General features: G+C 37.1%; 2 protein-coding genes across 5 annotated transcripts in view; both read left to right on the top strand.

Annotated features, from left to right (window-relative positions):
• The window catches only part of CHST8 (carbohydrate sulfotransferase 8), a 192,685-nt gene extending 178,600 nt beyond the window's left edge, over window positions 1-14,085 (top strand). For 3 of the 4 annotated variants that reach the window (XM_076349141.1, XM_076349140.1, XM_076349142.1), the window contains 2 exons: window positions 10,184-10,221; window positions 12,672-14,085. In XM_076349141.1, the coding sequence (XP_076205256.1) occupies window positions 10,184-10,221; window positions 12,672-13,817 (1,184 nt within the window). In that variant the 3' untranslated portion in view covers window positions 13,818-14,085. Of the gene's footprint in view, window positions 1-4,714; window positions 4,854-10,183; window positions 10,222-12,671 lie in introns of those variants that run through there. The other variant, XM_076349144.1, reaches the window with a different exon arrangement.
• KCTD15 (potassium channel tetramerization domain containing 15) overlaps window positions 1-18,538 on the top strand; it is a 230,773-nt gene that overhangs the window by 133,052 nt on the left and 79,183 nt on the right. The gene's annotated exons all lie outside the window — the stretch shown is intronic.

Below are 18,538 nucleotides of genomic sequence, written 5' to 3'. Positions count from 1 at the left end.
CCTGGATAGCATCTTAGGTTGACTGTATTTAGTCAAGGAGTAGGACAGTTCCCCAGAAAACACTATAAACTTTAAAATTAAATAATGACCACTTTTTCTAGCTTTACATGGATTTTTCTAGCTTTACACAAAAAAGTTAAAGTCGTGAGTTCCAGAAGTTTCAGAACATCTTAAAATGGCCTGCATTTACCCTTAAAAAGTTTCAAGCTCACTAAAATTCAAGACTAGCACTTTGACTCTTCCTACATGGGTTTCCAGCTCAGGATAAGTTCTGGATACCACGTAATGTCACATGGATACTGGAAGTAGTCAGCACTCAGTTTTTGAGCAGAACCATTTCCCCCTCATTCTTACTGATATGAAAGTCAATCCAAGACGCTATTCTTATGCAAGCAAATTGTTCTACCAATCAGTCACTAAAGTCTGGCTGGAGAAGGAGTGCAAGTGAGCTCCTTAACAAGAAACAGGAAGTCTTCCACAAAGGAGAAGAATAGGGCGGGTGACAAATGACTAACAGAAAATCACCACTGTCCTTCAGTTGCTCATTAGTCAGGAATGAAAGGCCTGGCAAAGAGCTCAACCCCTCACACCCAGCCTTTCCAGAACTCCTGCTTGTTTCTCACAGGTCATGAATCAAAGTCTGTCCAATTATCACCCCTTTTGCATGATGTTTTGTAGCTGTTACAGGTGTTAACTCTTTTTAAAAAATACTAGATATTGATCTCATACTAGGAAGACTTGTCAGTAATTAACTATGAGAACAGGAGAAAGGGAAACCGTATCAGTTCCAACTAATTGATTGTAACATAACAACACAGCATTTAGATGCACATCTGTGGTATTTGATCCACACTCAATCTATCAAATCAGTGAACTTCATCACTCAGAGGCACGTCTGTGTAGATCCACCTTTTAAGTTTTGCCTGCAGCCTTCTCTTTCCATTTGCACTCTCTCCCGAAGAAATGTCTCTATAGAGTGACATGAAAGCAGTCCAGAATTCTACCTATATTATTTTGTCTTCCCTCCAATAGAAAGACCACTGAAGCTTTAGTGTCCTACTTGCACAATTTCTTGAAACAGTTCTGGGGTTCTAGGTGAGCTGTTTTGGCTAGCTAACTCCTTCTCCATTACAGTCACAAATTACATGAAGTGCTTGCTTGAGATTCATTGAAACTCCTCTGGCTATCTGAATAGTTCTTACAGACTAATAAATATAAATGCAGTGCTATATTTTAAACCTTAGCTTTTACTTTTTAATAAACCTGAATAAAGTGTAATGCCCTTGTCAAAGTCATGCTATGAAGGCAATATGCAAATATTAAATATGAGAATGGAGAATAACTGAAAGTTATTAAGTAGAAATTGCAAGTAACTGCTGACAGTGCCTGAAAGCTAATGATGCTAATTAACGATATTCCCAGGGATAGGTCCACAAAAGGAATAGGGAATGCAATAGCAGAGGCTTGACTTTCTGCTTTCTTCATAGAATTCTTATCAAATATAAATTAAGTCAGAAAATGGTACTCTAATTAGGAAGGCTAAATAGCAAAGAGAAGACAAAGTAAACAAGTAGTGGTATCTTCCTCATAATAAATTCACAAAGAGCTTCTTGTATTCATTCAATTAAGCTTGCAATATAAAGGTACCATGCATTTCTCTTTCCTTTATTAGCTATCAAGGAAACAGACCAAGTGTAAGTTACATGACTATTTAGTCAAGGAGATAGATTCAGTATATTTTAGAACATAAGAACATTATGAAAAAACCACAGGAGCATGTGTCTGTCTTTAAGGGTTCATATACCTGTTCTATTAGCATGTTGCAAGTCAAAGAAGCATCAGGGTTTCTGAATTCCAAGTAATGCAAGAATCTTCTCTTCAAACAACTTACGATCTCAGCAATGGAGTAGAGGAGAGATGAAAGAAAGCCTCATTACAAAGTCTGAATGTAAATTAATAACTTTCTGGACAAGACTAACACCACAGTTTCAAACAATACTCAGCTAACAAAGTCACTGCAGAAATGTAGGCGATGGGACTTACCAGGAAGTCACAGCAACACTTTAATTGGGTTTTGATTCAAAAGGAATTTATCCCTCTAAAATGCTACCATTTCTGTTTCTGCTTCTCTCTCGCTTTGACCCTGATGAATCAAAAAACAAGGCAAGCCATATCAAAACAATTATTTCTCACATGAATTTGTGTTTAAAAGAATGGAAAAATAAACAGAAGTTTCAGGAGATGGTATTTCTTACGAGTACACTTAACACAGTATGTGCAGCAAAACAGACATGAGGCAAGTTGTCCAAGAGGTACAAAGCCTTTATGAGGGAGAAACAACAGCAGGAGGATAGCCTGGCTCTTTTATCTGAGAAACATTGTTTAGACATAAACACTATACTCAGGTGGCACCCACATTTAGAAAAGGCAGGTACCAGCTCCATACTGTGATCTTTTACTCCAAGAATCCCTTACAGGAAAAAGCAGAGAAACCCATGTACGAAGGATGGCCTAAGTTAAAATATCAAGAGGAACATTACACCAAGAGTATTGGCTACAAGGGAGTTAATCAGGGAATCAAGAGGGAAGCAATGACATGGCAGCAGCCACAACTCAGCAAGTGCTGTGCTTCAGAACGATGACTTTGTGCAGTTTTGCTTGATTTGGACATACAGGATTGGCTACTGGTACCACAGACAAACTGGGAATACCAAGTTCTTTGACAATATGAAAGTCCTTAAGTGGCAAACATTAAAAGTCACTTAATGTGTGTACTGTTCTCTACTTTGGTTCCCCCATTTGTAATTTTTTTCTTGTTCAAACTGATGAACGAACCTAACGCTTTTAATTATTTCCAGGGTATGCCCTTCAGAATTGCATTGCTTTCCCCATATACAGTACTTCTGTCCAGAGACTCCCTTACTTCATTAAGATGGAAAGTCATTTCAGTTACAAAAAGCCAAAGTAATCGTGTTTTAATCAACTGAAGTGCACACAAGCTGCTACCATCATAAGTACCCCATGACACAAACGCAGCACAATACTGCATTGCCTGCTGCCTATGGGATGGAGAAACTGCAGATCCGGCTGGTTTAGAAATATGAAGCTAATGGTTTCACTTAGATTCAATGCCTGCCTCTCTGAAGCTGACTCAGATTGAAAAGCACAAGATCAATATGAAGTAATTCAGTTTGTGCGCAATACTAGCATAGGAGATGGGAAAACAAGGGTGAATGGCTATCTTTTTGGGAAGTATTCTACTTCACCACAACAACTGCTTAAGAATAAGCCACAAGTCAGAGTTCAAAGTTCCTCAAATAGACTGCATTTAAACTATTAAAAATTGCATGCTTGGCAATGGTAGGACTGAAACAAAAAGCTAAGAACTCAGGAAGAATGAGTTACCTGATTTACGAAGGAACTCACATATGAAAGAAGGCTCATAAAGAGATTAAAAAAAACCCTAACCCTCAGTCGCTTGGCAAACTTCTTATGTCTTCCCAAAATAGGGAAAAAGGAAGCTCTTTACTCAAAGAGTCATGCTTAACTTAGTGTTCCAAAGGGCTACGGTGGAGACTGGGAAATAGCCATAGAAACATTCTACCCATCCCCCTCTGTGCAAAGGAAATAACCATCAAACTTGACTGTTAAGTTTTCAGCTCCTTTAAATCAGCAAGATGGACTTAAGGAATCAGGTTCTTTGCCACAGAGAGTAATGGGAGATCGATGTTGCATACCAGAACCATGGAGGCATGAGAACATAAGAGGGTTTAACATTTGCAGAGCAAACAAATAAACATCATTTTATTTAACTGCACTCAAAAAAGAAACATCTTTTTTCTATAAATCTTACTTGAAATGCAGTATATTTTTATTAGAATAAAAATGCAATCCTGTCAGATGTTGCTGTTAATGAACATCCCTCTGAAGAGTGTGAAATATCCCAGCTAGATTTTCCCTGTAAGTGATTTTTTTTTTTTTCCCTTCAGCATCAACATCACTGGTGAGGACAACTGTAAAGCAACAGAACACAAGTTTAAGTTTCAACTTGAGAAGGATCAATTAAAATGGAGTTAATCAAATGCAGACGTTCTTGTTTCTGGAAATATTACAAGCTTAGCTTTTGTTACACCCTCAAAAGTGCTGGATCACAGAGTCAGAGCGGAGACTGAGAATTCTTTATACAGGGAAAGAAAGGTAAAGGGAAGGAAATAATTGGAAAGAACAGAAGCATGAATATTAAGAGCAGGAAAAGTACAAAAAAAAGGGGGCTGTAAGTGTTAGCCAAAAAATAGATATTGTAGAAAGCACTGAAGAGGAGCCAATAATTGCATCCTGAGAAATACTAAAATCGCACCATGGAAGCAAAAAGAAGTACTCTCAAGTCAACAGTCCTTGTTCTCCATCATGGCTATAAAAATCAGGACTCCCCTGGAACACACACCATCTACCAGGGGCAAAAATAAGTCAGTCTCACAGTAAGGTTCTTTAAGAAGTTGCAGCTTTATATTGCATACAGCCCATGTGCCCTGCAATAAAGCTTACTGAAGGATCCTTCTCTGAGCAGCTCAATCCCCAACCCTGCTGGCCTGGCTTCACACAAGCTGGAAGTGTTTCTACAGCCCACAGTCCACTGACACGTGGCATATTAAGGATACATGCTATGCAGGCAGTTGGCTGTGTGTAAGAATCCAGTACATCCAGAGATGAGCAGCAGAATCTGGGCCTCAAAACCTTAGTCTTCAGCGGATAAACTACATCGCTACTTGAGCGATCATCTGCAATGTGGTGAACTGAACATCGTGATTAGAAATCAGATACCTGCATTCTAATCTCGACATGAAAGACTCACTGTATGAGTCTGGATTTAAATTTTTCAGACAATCAATATTTGAGTTTGTAATTCAAAATATGACAACCTAAAATCGGATCAGTTTGGCAAATGCAGCTATTAGCCTCTCTGCTTCTCACGTGTGAAAAGGTGGAATAGTAACAAATCACCTACCATGCTTTGCGATGTAAAGTAAAAAAAAAATCACTACATAGTACATACTGTAGCAATGGATATCAGAATAAAATATTTACATCTAATTTTTTTCCAGAAAAGCTGCATTACAAATGAGTTCCCCAATAATTCACCCTTACAATTCATACATAAATAAAATAATTCTTGTCATATATACAATTATTCTGCCACCAGATACAAAAAGGCGCCATAAAAATGAGAGGTGCTACGGAGACTGTGTTTGACTGCATTCATTTCAAGAGTGACAGACAGTTCTTTGGTCAAATTGCAGGCAGCTCAAGGTTTTCCTGCATGCACCCTATCATTAATAGGGAATACAGTAAATTTGTTTGTGTTATCTTTATGATTGCAACGATTAGTGTGAAACAGATGTGAAAATAGACACTGCGTCTCAGAAATACACGACTTCACAAGTCTCTGTAAAACACAATGTCACTAAGCATTTAGCTTTGACAAGGGCTCAGCAGTGTATCATTTAACAATGCATTTACTGTAAAAGTTTACTCATCTGTGGGAAATGACTGCATACTTGCAGCTTCACTGGGGACTCAAAGAGGTTAGATCATATAGATTCACTGTATAGGTTTGCTTCTTTCTTGATGTGCAATTTAAGCTGTGCTACAGCTTTGCTAAGCCTTCTTTACTTTGCCTCATTAATTTCATCTGCATTAAAATGAGGTACTGTGTACGTAGCTTAGATGGGGACTTTTGAGGGGGTTTTCACTAATCAAATAAACTATAAATTTTAGATATAAAAGGATATATACATAGCAAACAAGTAAAACAGATACACACAAGGTTTGTTCTATTAATTAGGCCTCAATTTCAAAATAAAAGCATTTTCCAACAAAAGGCTTATATATTTAAGAAGTATTCCAAATAGGTACACTACATATATATTTTATATATATATGTAAAAACAAATAATTTACAATGGTAGCAATCTTAAAATAAATTAAATTTATTTAATGAGTAATTCCCATATATAAACAATTAGACACTAGAGTAAGTTAGGATCAGAAATAGGCAGTTCTTTTATACTGTACAAGTTGAGTTCATTTTAAATGACAAAAAAATGGGCAAAAGATGATCTGACCAATATTTTGGAGAAAATACTTTTCAAACTAAAAATTTTTCATGCTAATTAGAATTCTGAGTACTAGTCTACTATTCATTCTGCGATTAAGTACATGTTGTTGTCTTTGAGTAAAGACCTAAGACTGGAGTGTATGCAGATAGGACATGACGCAGATGTTCATGCAATGATAGTAACAGCCCTTCCAGAGTGTATTTCACAAATCAGTTAGGATGAAGCAAACAAGTATACACTACTCATAGAAGCCCATTAACGGATGGAGTCACAGATGCAGACTTGAAGTTATCATTTTTATTAAAAAATATTTCAGCTGTAGTGTAGTCTCAGAACAGAGGAAAACACCAGAGGCAAACCAAAATTAGGTCTTGAAGCAGAGATAGAGGAGAAGGCAGAGAGGCAAAGCTATATAATATTACACAGGGAAGATGAAGGCCATTTTATTGTGTTGCTAGTAGCATTTAAAAAAAAAAAGAAAAGCTCACAATGGGTTTGACTATATGGTAGCACTGGATGAAGCATAAGGCTCGTATTTCATAAAAGACAACAAAAGCAGACATAAAACATAGGCCAAAGCTCAGGTCTGGAAAATCATAGTTGCACAAGGGGAAGAGAAAAGAACACCATGAAAACTGACATAAACAATGTACAATTGACAGACTGATTCTGTCTCTCGGCTATTCTCTCTGTCTGAGCACTAGCAAGATGTTGGTCATTGTTGTGTCTGGTACCAAACATTTAATGATCACTAACTTCACCTGAGTGCAGCAGACACCAGTGGTTTATTTATGGCAAAAAAATATTACCATTTTGGCAATAATGTCTGAGAGCTGGTAAGTGACATGGATAGTAAAGATGTAGCATAATATTAAATTTAGATTTTGATTAGGTAGATCTGTGCAATATAACTTCCCTTGAGTTCACTGCACTTAGGAGGTTTTTTCCATGTAGCTTTAAATCTGAAGTGACAGACTGTATCATGAGAAAGACAGCTAAAAGAAGCCAACTTTAGAAGTCACAAATTCGGAAAACACTGAAGAGATTGGCAAGTGCTTCACTAAACATTTACATTAAACATGAATTGTTGTTTTGATTACATCTTAAAGCCACTAAATGAAAAATCTTTTTTTTTTAAACAGTTACTCATCTCCTACTAGCATTTATTTTAAAATTTTTTAAAGCACAGCATATCAGTGCAAAGTATTAGTCTCTCAAATAAGTTACCTTTATGAAGCACTACTACAAAAAACACAATTAGTCATAATTAACCACAAAAAAAGATAGGTCTCATACCTGCTCTTTGCACTTTTGTGAGGTTTTTTTTTAAATAATTATTATTCATGGCAGATACATACCAATTTTAATGGCTAATTACACAAAGTGTGGTTTTGCTACAAGCTATCACTGCTCCCGCTGAAGTCAGGACAAGTGACTATAACTAAACAAACCTGGGGAAAAAAACTAACCCTAACTTTTACATTACAATTTGGACACAGCAAGTGCTCCGATATTTGCATCTGATTCTGTCCAAAAATACTTGCCCAGTTTTACGATAGTCTTTTCTCACCTATTTATGTTTTCAGTTGTGAAAAGCTCAAAATGCTTTCAGAAAGGGAGTGGATTTGTAGACATTGTATCATCTTATCTTTCAGGGAAGGTTGCACAACCATTCTCCTATCTTACACTCGTAGGCATAACTAGTTCACAGTAGGAGAAATATTTAAATATGTTTTATAAAATATAAATAATCTTTAAAGAGGTGGTGGATGCCCCATTCCTGGAAACATTCAAGGTCAGGTTGGACGGGACTCTGAGCAACCTGATGTAGTTGGAGATGTCCCTGCCCACAGCAGGGGGGTTGGACTAGATGACCTTTAGAGGTCCCTTCCAACCCAAACTATTCTATGATTCTATGTAAATTCTCACCTATGCATGTTGGCAGTATTGACAGCCAAAGTAAATCTCCAAGATCTGTGACAGAGGACGAGGCATGACTTAACACTACTCAATCCAGTTTAAAGAAAGACCAAAAATGAAATACCTGAGAGGAATAAATCGGTACTGAACAGAATGGTGACTATTGTCTGTAGTAATTCTCATTATAATGTTAAGTGCATTATATTACATATACACAAGAAACCAAAAGGTATCCATAGAAAATTAGTAGAATTGACCAACCCACAACACCAGACTAAATTTCTTAACCACGTTAACTTTTCAAAACTCTGACATGTATGATTTCTGCCTGTAAGAGAAGAGACAGCATAACAATATTCTGAATTTATAAGGAAAATCAAATATTATTTCAAGCTCTGCTACAAGAAAGCCTAAAGTAGAAGTTAAGCAACTACTCCAACTAGCTGTATTAATGATGTCTTAGGGCAGAGGCCAAGCAGCCAATGCAAATCTAGCTCAAGTGGCTTAAAGTTATGCCTTTAGGGTTAGCAAAAGAAAAGAGGTTATACCTGCTGACAAACAGAACATTTTCATGGTTTAAACAGATCACCCATGCTCTACTATCAATTCTTTCAAAGTGCTGGTGCTCAGTTTTTGCTATTCTTTTTGGACAGCAGTTTCCATACCTTCATTGCTCTGTAACGAAGAGCCACATTTATTCTACTGCTGTGTAATATAACTGATCACATCAAGAACTGGACAACAGCTCAATAACATCTCCTAAAGCCTGGTGCAACAGAATCAGTTTTAGTCCTCCAGAACCCACACAAGGATGCTATAGATTAGCTCTGTTTCTCTTTAGAATATACCTTCTGACTTTATTTTGCAGTTAAACATTCTTGAGAAGCAGCTAGGAAAAGGCTTAAGACTCCTTCTATAAGATGTCTGGAACTTATTTCTGATGAAGTAAAAATAATATGCCCTTTGCTTTTAACAGGCACAGAATCACAATATTCCCATCCACCTTAACTTGAGTTTATTGCTAACAAATTGCTGTAGTGGAATTAAAGCTCAAACATGAGCCAAAGGACTAATGAGCACTGCTAGATGAGCTCTAACAGCATAGAAATAACCATAGCAATTTTACTCAGACTCTACTATAAACATCAGTCTGTAGATTTGATTTAAAAAGACAAAACATGATTGATCATGTAAGTTGAACTTGCTACTTTAACTGCAATAAGGTACAATGTGAACTATGCACGCACAGTGTTTCCAAGAGCTTTCATAGTACCATGAAAAATTAATCTGATGGGACTGAGCTATTCCAGTGATGCTTTCACTCATAATGCTTTGCAATACCTTTACCTGTAATTGTCCTTGTCAAAAAGGCTGTGGATTTGTAACGCAGACTTATTAAACTAAAGTCTTCAAGCAACTGAAGTTCTCAAGCACCAGTGACAGTGATGACAGCGGTTTTAAGTTGAAAAGCCCCAAAATAATTTCATAATTAAGAAGTGTTTTCCATTATACAGTCCTGTATTATTAACTTATACTTAGCAGAGGTTAGGAACAGTAAAGACATACTACACATCTGCTAAAGCTGCCTTCTAGGATTTTCACATCTTTATTATTGTATTTTCAGGTAGACATCACTTTTCTGTGTTGTTTTGTCTCTCCAAAACTCTACAAACATTACCTCACTTATACATAACTCCAGTGTGTGTTGCTTTGGTTTTACAACAAAGGATAGTACTCAGTGAAAGCTATTACTATGATTAAATACACAAAGAACAGCCTTTTTTTAGAGCTCTAACCTGAGATCATGAATTTCAGCTGCTTCTTGTTCTGCTACTGGCCTTTTAGCTGAGGTTAAGCAATCATTTTTCTCCATCTCAGTTTCCCCATCTGTAAAAGGGAGGTAGAAACATTCACTCCATTTCACAATTGTTATGACATCTATAAATAAAGAGGCCTTCCAAGGAGTATTGTTACTATGAAATATAGATTAATTATGATTCATCATTGGTCTAGTTATCATTGCATTAACAGAACTTGTTCCTGTTTTCCTTTTAGTTACTGAGAGGACACACTTATCAGTCCAACAAAAATGAAACTAATGTTTTTATTTTTATGAAATAATGACTTTAATTTCTTTCTTTGTTTAGGGATAAAATATAACATGGGATTCCAGCAACCAAAAAAAGTAAGTTTTCAGAAGTACATAAGGAAAATTGTACCCATGTTCCAAGTACGGAGCATGGATAGAGATGGCTCAGATAAGGCCACTAGACTAGACGTGAAGCATTGAAAAGAAAAGATGCATCAAAGCTTTGCCATGAAGTGCAAATTTTCCTTTTAAAATATGAATTTGATAAGCTATGCAACTTTAGTTTTATGAGTTTTTTCCTAGACTGAATATTGCTAAAAGATACTGTCAACTTTGCATATATTAATATTCTGTATGAAATCGTACTGATCAAATGAATGTCTTGAGAGGTAATTAAAAATAGGCTAAAGAAAAATACTGGTGAAATTCCTCCATCTAGTGGCCGTTAGCACACTCACAGCAGCAGTGACAGCCCACCACAGCCATTCACTATTTCATAGTCAAAAGACAAGTGCAAAATATGCAAAGGAACAACTGTGCAGCTGCCAGCTGTTACCCAAATGCCATTGCCTGGTAAAATCAGTGCGATGTGATTGACATCACTCCATCTCTACAGCTCCAGCTTGACCTTCTGGGTGAAGGGTTACACTGACAGAAGACATTCAAATCACGGCATTTGAGTTTCCCAAAAACTGTAGGTTCATCATCATCATCGTCGTTAAAGCTGTAACTATCTAGGAAGTCTGAATTTGATAACCTTGAAATATCAGCCACATCATGAGTAAGACTGAATTTCGCCACTCTGTAAAGGGTAATATTTAGAACTACATCTGGTATTTTACATAGACAAAAACTTAAATACACCTTTGACTACCAGAAACAACCTCTGAAGAGCAGAGTACAACAATCACTCCCAACAACTGAATATGTAGTGTCTTGCATGACAAGTTATCAGTTGGTTTCTTTCCCAGTCTACACATCACGTACCACCTCCACTACCAGAACAGCCAGCAAAACATTTTAGAAGCCTAAGTTCTGCAACAACTTGCACAGTATTCTAAAAATTGTGTTTAATACTGATCTGTTCTGTTTGTATAATAGTTATCCACTTAAGCAAGTCACCTACAAAATAATACAATTTGATTTTTCTTCTTTTGTCACCAATGCTTTTGTAATGAATACTGAGTCTCTTTTTTACCTCTCACCCTTAAAGAAGGATGTGGCAAGATATAACCTCCATGACAGCACAAGTTTGATAAGTTACCTATAGCATCTCTTTTTTCAGCCAAACCGAGACTTGTAAAAATCACTATTACAATTAAGATTTAATCTGCCACCTTTAAAGAGCATGACCCTACTAATCCCCGTAACTGTACACCTTAAAATTAATCCAGTATCTTATTTTTGAAGCCAGTTTTAAATACTCTTAGGGAGCAAATAAAGACTGAAAATCAGAAATTTACAATTTATAAAACCTCTAAATAAACATCAAGTATTTTAGGTAAGCAATAAACATTTCTGCAACTACATCTGCTTCCTCTGTTGAAATACTCCCTAGTGGTTCATATGCCACTCAGCTTCCAGATGAGTTCTCAAAACAGGGATGACATATAGTTAAACAGTGTCCAGAACCTAATTTTAGTCTTAGAGGCATAGACATGTAGACAGGGATTTAATTCAGCTGCTTTGAGAAGCAGGAAGTAATGGAGCACATCTGGGCTGTATGCCAAAAGAAGTATTAACCAGTGAGATCCACCTAATGAAAAAGAGCAGGTCCCAGAAACACCCTATCCATAGACCCACTTTGCTTACTCTGTTTTCACTTGCCTAATGCCAGCCACAGCCTCATTCCCACCCATTACCACTTCTCATCAAGTCTCAATTGCTTTGGTCCCAGGCTCACCTCACTCAAGCCTCCCTTTGGGGTCCCTATTCATGCTGCTCTCGCCAAACCCGCTTCTCTGCAAAGCCTCCAAGACTCCTGCAGTCCTTTCTGCTTCCCTCTTCCCACTCCTGCTCCCTCTACATCTTGACCCCACTTTACAAACACTATAAAGCTCCCTTCCCTGTCAGGCTTCACTCTGTGCACTACTGCCCTCACTGCAAAGATAAGCTACTGAAAGAGGGGGGAAAAACCACACAATTTGTGTGACAACAACAGGCAGCCTGGAATAATTAAGTCGTCAAAATACTCAGATACCTTTTGTGGAAATTTCAAAGACAACGTATCCAAGACAAAAAGTATTTATCAAAGTCTGAGTACAGGCACTACCTAAAATACAGTTAAATCCACATCTGAACTGGAATTTACCAGTTCAGGCTCATCTCAGCCTTTGAATTTCACGTAAGCACAGAACAAGATGACAAGAGAAAAGTTATTACCACAGTGTAGGCACAGCACTGAGGACTTGCAGCAATGCATTTTGTTGTACAATTCTGCTGAACTCAGAGTGTATGAATAGATCCACATTAAGTTGTACAAGCTGTTAATAGTGACAAACACTTCCTCATTTGCTAACATCTTTCATCTTTCCCCCCCCCATCAGGACTGTGTTTCCAGCAATAAACAGGATAGAAGATTAAGAAAAAATACTGCAGACAGAGTAGTAACGGTAAAGCAGAGCGATTCATTACACCTATCTGAAAGTGTGCCCACCAAGCTTCAAAGCACAGACAGAAGGCAAAGCAGCATAATGTTTGTGATGAAGGATCAACAGAAAGGTGAAGAAATTAATTCCATTAGGCTTCATAAACGGAGGAGGAAGTTTATAATTAAGAAGAGCCCAATTCTGATTTCCATGAACAGCTCCATTCTCAACCTGCCCACACTTAAATCTGAGGACAGAAACAATGAGTGGAAAAGTCTCTATCAGATCCAAAGAGAAAGAAAGCGGATAATGAGAGAAACTTGTTCTAAATACAAGAGTAATAATAGAAGAATAATCACACCTTATCATGTTTCTAGAATATTTGTAGAAGATAAATATAGAGTTTTATACTGTGAAGTACCAAAAGCTGGCTGCTCTAACTGGAAACGTGTGCTCATGGTTCTTAATGGGCTGGCTTCTTCCACAAGAGATATACAGCACAACACAGTGCACTATGGAAACTATTTGAAAAGGCTGGATGGGTTTGATCACAAAGGAATTTATCATAGGCTCAACACTTACACGAAGATGCTTTTTATTCGCGAACCTTTTGAAAAGCTGGTATCTGCATTTCGGGACAAGTTTGAACATCCAAACAATTACTACCACCCAGTTTTTGGAAAAGCCATCATTTCCAGATACCGTGTCAATGCCACCAAAGAAGCATTAAAGACAGGCTCTGGAGTCAAATTTAAAGAGTTTATTCAATATCTCCTGGACGTACACAGGCCAGTGGGCATGGATATCCACTGGGATCATGTCAATAGGCTTTGTAGCCCATGTTTAATAGACTATGACTTTGTTGGAAAATTTGAAAGTATGGAAGAAGATGCAAACTTTTTCTTGCACTTAATTGGTGCTCCACAAAATTTAACTTTTCCCAAGTTTAAAGATAGGCACTCCAATGAAGAAAGAACTACCACTAAAATTACACAACAGTATTTTGCAGAGCTTTCTCCTTCTCAACGACAACGAAGCTATGACTTTTACTATATGGATTATTTGATGTTTAACTACTCAAAACCTTTTGAAGATTTATATTGATTTGAGAGCTGGGACATTTCCACAGTCATATCAGTTGAATTGCGTAATAAATCCAGGTGGCTTCTGTTTATATATACTTGTCTGTTAGTAAACAATTGGTTGAAGAGTAGGAAAAAACAAAACGTAAATCGCTAGTGATGTTTACACCTTCACCTTAATTGCCTCCTTTCTCAAATCATATTTTTTCTATAATTTCTCCATATGAAATGTATGTACATATATGTATAATATTACATGTCAGGGCTCCCAAATAAAGCACATAATTTTCCATGCTGGTGTGGCCTGTGTTTGCACTGGGAGAACAGTTTGAAACTGGGGAAAAACAGCTGACAATTCTACAGCGCAGCCAGTATTTCAAGCTCTTTACTATTCAGAAAATAAGTCTGGAAGTGACATAGTAGCAAGAAAAAAAAAATACACTGAGCAATATTTACAGCTCATTGAAATCTGCAACACATGAAGCCATACACTAAACAGGCGCTATGTATTTGAAGTCATAGATTGCTATTTCCTGATATTTGTAAGTTAGCTAAGGAGACAAAGTCCATCACACTTAGACTGTTTAAAAACACACTGGTGAAAACAACTAACACTTAACGACCATGTTGAGTGCAGTATTAAACCAGATGTTGCAATTCAGAGTGAGGATGTGTTCTCCCCCTTCAGTATTTCCCTTATGGCACATTCATCTGCAAAAAGAGAAAATGCACGCGAACATTTGCATCCTTATAAATGCTATTAAGATTCTTTTAATCCTTTGCATTAACATAAATCTCTGGTTTAATCTTCATAGTCACCAGGAATATCAAATCTATCCTTCATAATAACAAGCAAGAATAAATGCAACTCCCTGCCCAACAGGGTAGTTCTTTTCATTGCTGCAAACAATTTGCACTTGTTTATTCCAGTAACAATTAGATCTGACTTAACACACAAAAAATATGCCAGGTGTTTTAGTTCAGTTTTTCATTTCTATACTTAAGAGAAGGCTTTCTTTCATCTCCAGCAGAAATCTCTTGTGAGAAGCAAATACTGGACCTTCCAGTGGTTTTATAAATCTTCACACTAATTCTGTATACAGTATCCTTGTTTACATGTCATTTAACCACTTGAAATTATGACATTTAAATTGGCCATATTGGAACAAGCCTCAAACTCTGCCACAATGCCAAACTTGAACTCCCCAATAATTTCTAGAGTTTTTATTTCACAACCAAGAATTCCACCACAACTGGCACTGTATGAATGTACAAACACCTAAGAAGAAACACTTGTTTCAAGCAGTTTCACATTTACTGGTTCAGATCCAAAAAAGTTTACTCATACAGATAGTTTCATGCATCACAAGTATTGGCATCACAGTTTCCCCAGAAACTTCCAATATCTTCTTTAGTTTTTTTTAAATTTTAATAGGGAAAAAATTGTTTTAAAATACCTTGTATTGAAAGCTTTACTGACAAATACTTCACATATGTCTGACATCAGACTTAAATTTTTTGTTCAGAGAAAAACTGTTTGCATTAGAAAGGTAATGTGGAACTGTTGTTCCATGAAATCAGTTACCACTCCCGGTCTGCCCAAGCTCCTCATCACTGCCTTGCTGCTGCAGCTACCTACCCACCCCACCTTTCCACCCCCTCAGATGCTTGTTGACCTCCTCACACGACTAGGGAACAGCCTTTTTATTCAAAGTAATTTTTCTGCTAGGCCAACTCAGATCAGCAGTTAACAGGCTGGGGACTATTCACCTGGGCTGCTCTGCCAACAGGTAAGTGTGGCAGATAACCTCATTCAACAGGTCACACTCAGGAGTATCCACAGGAAAACAAGGCACATTAATCACTTCCTAGTGCAGACAGAGGAGAACATTGATCCTGATAGTGGTGGGATTTATTGGGGGGGGGGGAGATGGCAGCATAGTCAAGACCACCACTAGGCATTTGAGTTATGCCATCCTTAGCATTTAATGATATTAAGTGCTCTAAGAAGTGACAGTACTCCAATTGATTTGGCTGTAGTTACGGAAATCACAAATAGTCACCAACACAAGGAAAGGATTAATACGTATTGGAGCCCTCATAGCTGCTTTTTCAGGGTCAGATCTTGCAAGCAGGTCAGTGTACCAGAGCACAGTGTGTTATCACAGCTCCTGCAGACTAGTGCTGAACTCATTCAAGCCAGCAGGTGAACTTCCACTGAGAGCAGAATCTCAATTCACCTTATTGCAGCACCATTACAGCAGAAGAGAACATGAAGACTCATAGGTTAGCTCTGTGATGCGACCAGAGTAAAGCTGGATATAATTTGTATTCAAACCTCTGCTAGTTTCAGAGAGCTCTAAGGGAAAGATTAAAGAACTTAATCCTACAGCTAGATTCACATCAGAGACCTGACTTTCTCCTTCCTCCTCCTCCCTCACCCCAGTTCCTTTTTAGCTTAATCTACATATACACATAAATTGACAGAGCCACAAGGTCATGTTTACATCTGAAAGACTTTGTTAGTACAGTCACACAAAGTGTTCACTGTATGACTGGAAAAAAATAGCAGCGAAATTGCACTTCTGATTGTATCAAACTGGTGCTTTTCCTACCACTTCCCCCCGAATCTATTTTAATTAAAAACCTTTACTACTCCATTAAAAGCTAACAACAGGGGAATAACATTTTTCATGACAAATGAAGATGAAGACTTTGGCAGGGTTTTATTTTTTCTGGGGTAACAAGCACTCTTTAAACAAAGACTGCTAAATAAATGATTCGTATGTTTATGACAAGCTGTGTATGGCACAGTAGCATCTGTTTTACAGTATCTCAAGGAAGACAAGTATCCTTCTAAATACTTGAACATACTTAATACTGGCCAGTTGCATTCATTTGGCTTTGTTACTTTCATCCCTTACTCCCTACTGACTAGTAGAAACAAGGCAAGAAATGGTTTCAAAGAAAAAAAAAAAATCAGATCTGTAAAGATATATATTTTAGAGCCAGAAGAGATGCATTATCTTGAACAAAAAAGCTAAGGCAGACAAGTAAACTAATATTTTCATATCAATCAAAATGTTTAAATAAAAAGCAACAATTTTAACTAGATAGTGTTAAGTTTTCAGACTGCTCATTTCTGTTTGGATTATCTTGTCTTTTTCCCACATAAAAAATGAAAATGTCAAGATTTTATATAATGCAAGTGAACTTTTTTCAGAGTTATTCATTCTAAATTTTTTTCCATATTTTATCCTTCTATTCATATGGAAATTTATATTCCATTTCATATGGAAAGTGGAAATTCAAGATTTTGTACAAAATTTTCAAACAGCCTAGCTCAGAGGTCAGCCAAGCTAAACATCTCGCATTGCTATAATTAGCCAAAATAATTTTGTCAATCCAATTTGTTTTTTAATTCTTCTTGATGTGTCTTAGGTAAGAGGTGAATTTTGTTACTACTGGACTGTTTACAGAACTGTACTCCTAGTTCTCACCTTAAAATTTTTTTCAATATTTTTACTCCCAATCCTTTTCTGCCCTATCTCTCTACTTACAACTCCTATTGTCTTAGAACTCTGTCCATCCTAGAGTTAATAACTACAAATAGCTCAGGTGCTGACAGCAGTCAAACTGCCCTAGCATCTTCCCTCCCCACACAGGTTAAACAGACCTGCCTCCCCTCTTCATAAATCCATTCTTATGTTGCTCCCAGTACTGGAGATACTTCACTTGATTCTAGCTGGGACAGCTCTCCATTACTCCTGATATATTGACAACTTCTAAAATCCGTATTTCCCATTTTAGGATTTCAGTGACCAGCATATTAGGAGTAAAATGTTCACAGTAACAAGTCAGGGGTAAGGACCCAGCTAAAGCAGTCACAGAAGTTGAGGTACGAAGGCACTGAAACACCAACAGATCAGAATCTTAGACCTTATGCCTCAAAGCAGTCTAAAGCCTGTAGTAGAAAAAGGAAAAAAGGGACTAACTCAGATACAAAAATAAATTATGTAAACTAAGTAGGTGTTCCCTGAACAAATCAGTAAGAGAGCATTTTTAAGAGGCAAGACTATCATCTAAACAAAGCCCAGTTTGTTAGCCAGCTTTTGCTGTCCTGGCACACCAAGCTGCCAGCTGCAGTTCTGTCACTCCATAGGTACTTCAGCACGAGAACTACACTAACCAACCACCATGCCCACAACCCAGCCAAGTGAAACATACTGAACAGTGCAATATGCAGTTTATTATCTGGCTTTGCAAAGTCTGAAACCAAAAACAGCAATCATTTTTTAATTAAGGGATAATTTAAGAACTTGACATTGGGATGCTCTGTACATAAAGTTCATGTTCATCCAAAGTTAAAGTCATCTCCTTTGAGACATTTGTATGCTTAAAAAGTTATCCTTGTAATGTGCACAAATTGAGTGATGGTGATTTTCAGGTTTTTGTATTATAAAAGCCCACACACACACTGCAACAGATATTTACTATGGTTGACCTCATACCAGTACTGTTAGTTTATGGGGATTTATGCCTCTAAAAATAAAAAAGACTCAAGATATTAAAGTGAATTTTCTTAACTCCTTATGTCCATAACTTTTCAGAATTTGCATGATGGAGTTCCAACACTTCTTCCATAATAATCACCAATATTTGAGCACATCAGACTGCACAATATCAAAAGTGAAGATGAATTGAGGATAAGACATCACCTTTTTTGCCACAATTTGGTTTACA

This window comes from Aptenodytes patagonicus, chromosome 11, assembly GCF_965638725.1.
Source record: "Aptenodytes patagonicus chromosome 11, bAptPat1.pri.cur, whole genome shotgun sequence".
In the NCBI taxonomy this organism is placed as follows: Eukaryota; Metazoa; Chordata; class Aves; order Sphenisciformes; family Spheniscidae; genus Aptenodytes; species Aptenodytes patagonicus.
This window is presented reverse-complemented; position numbering and strand designations above follow the sequence as displayed.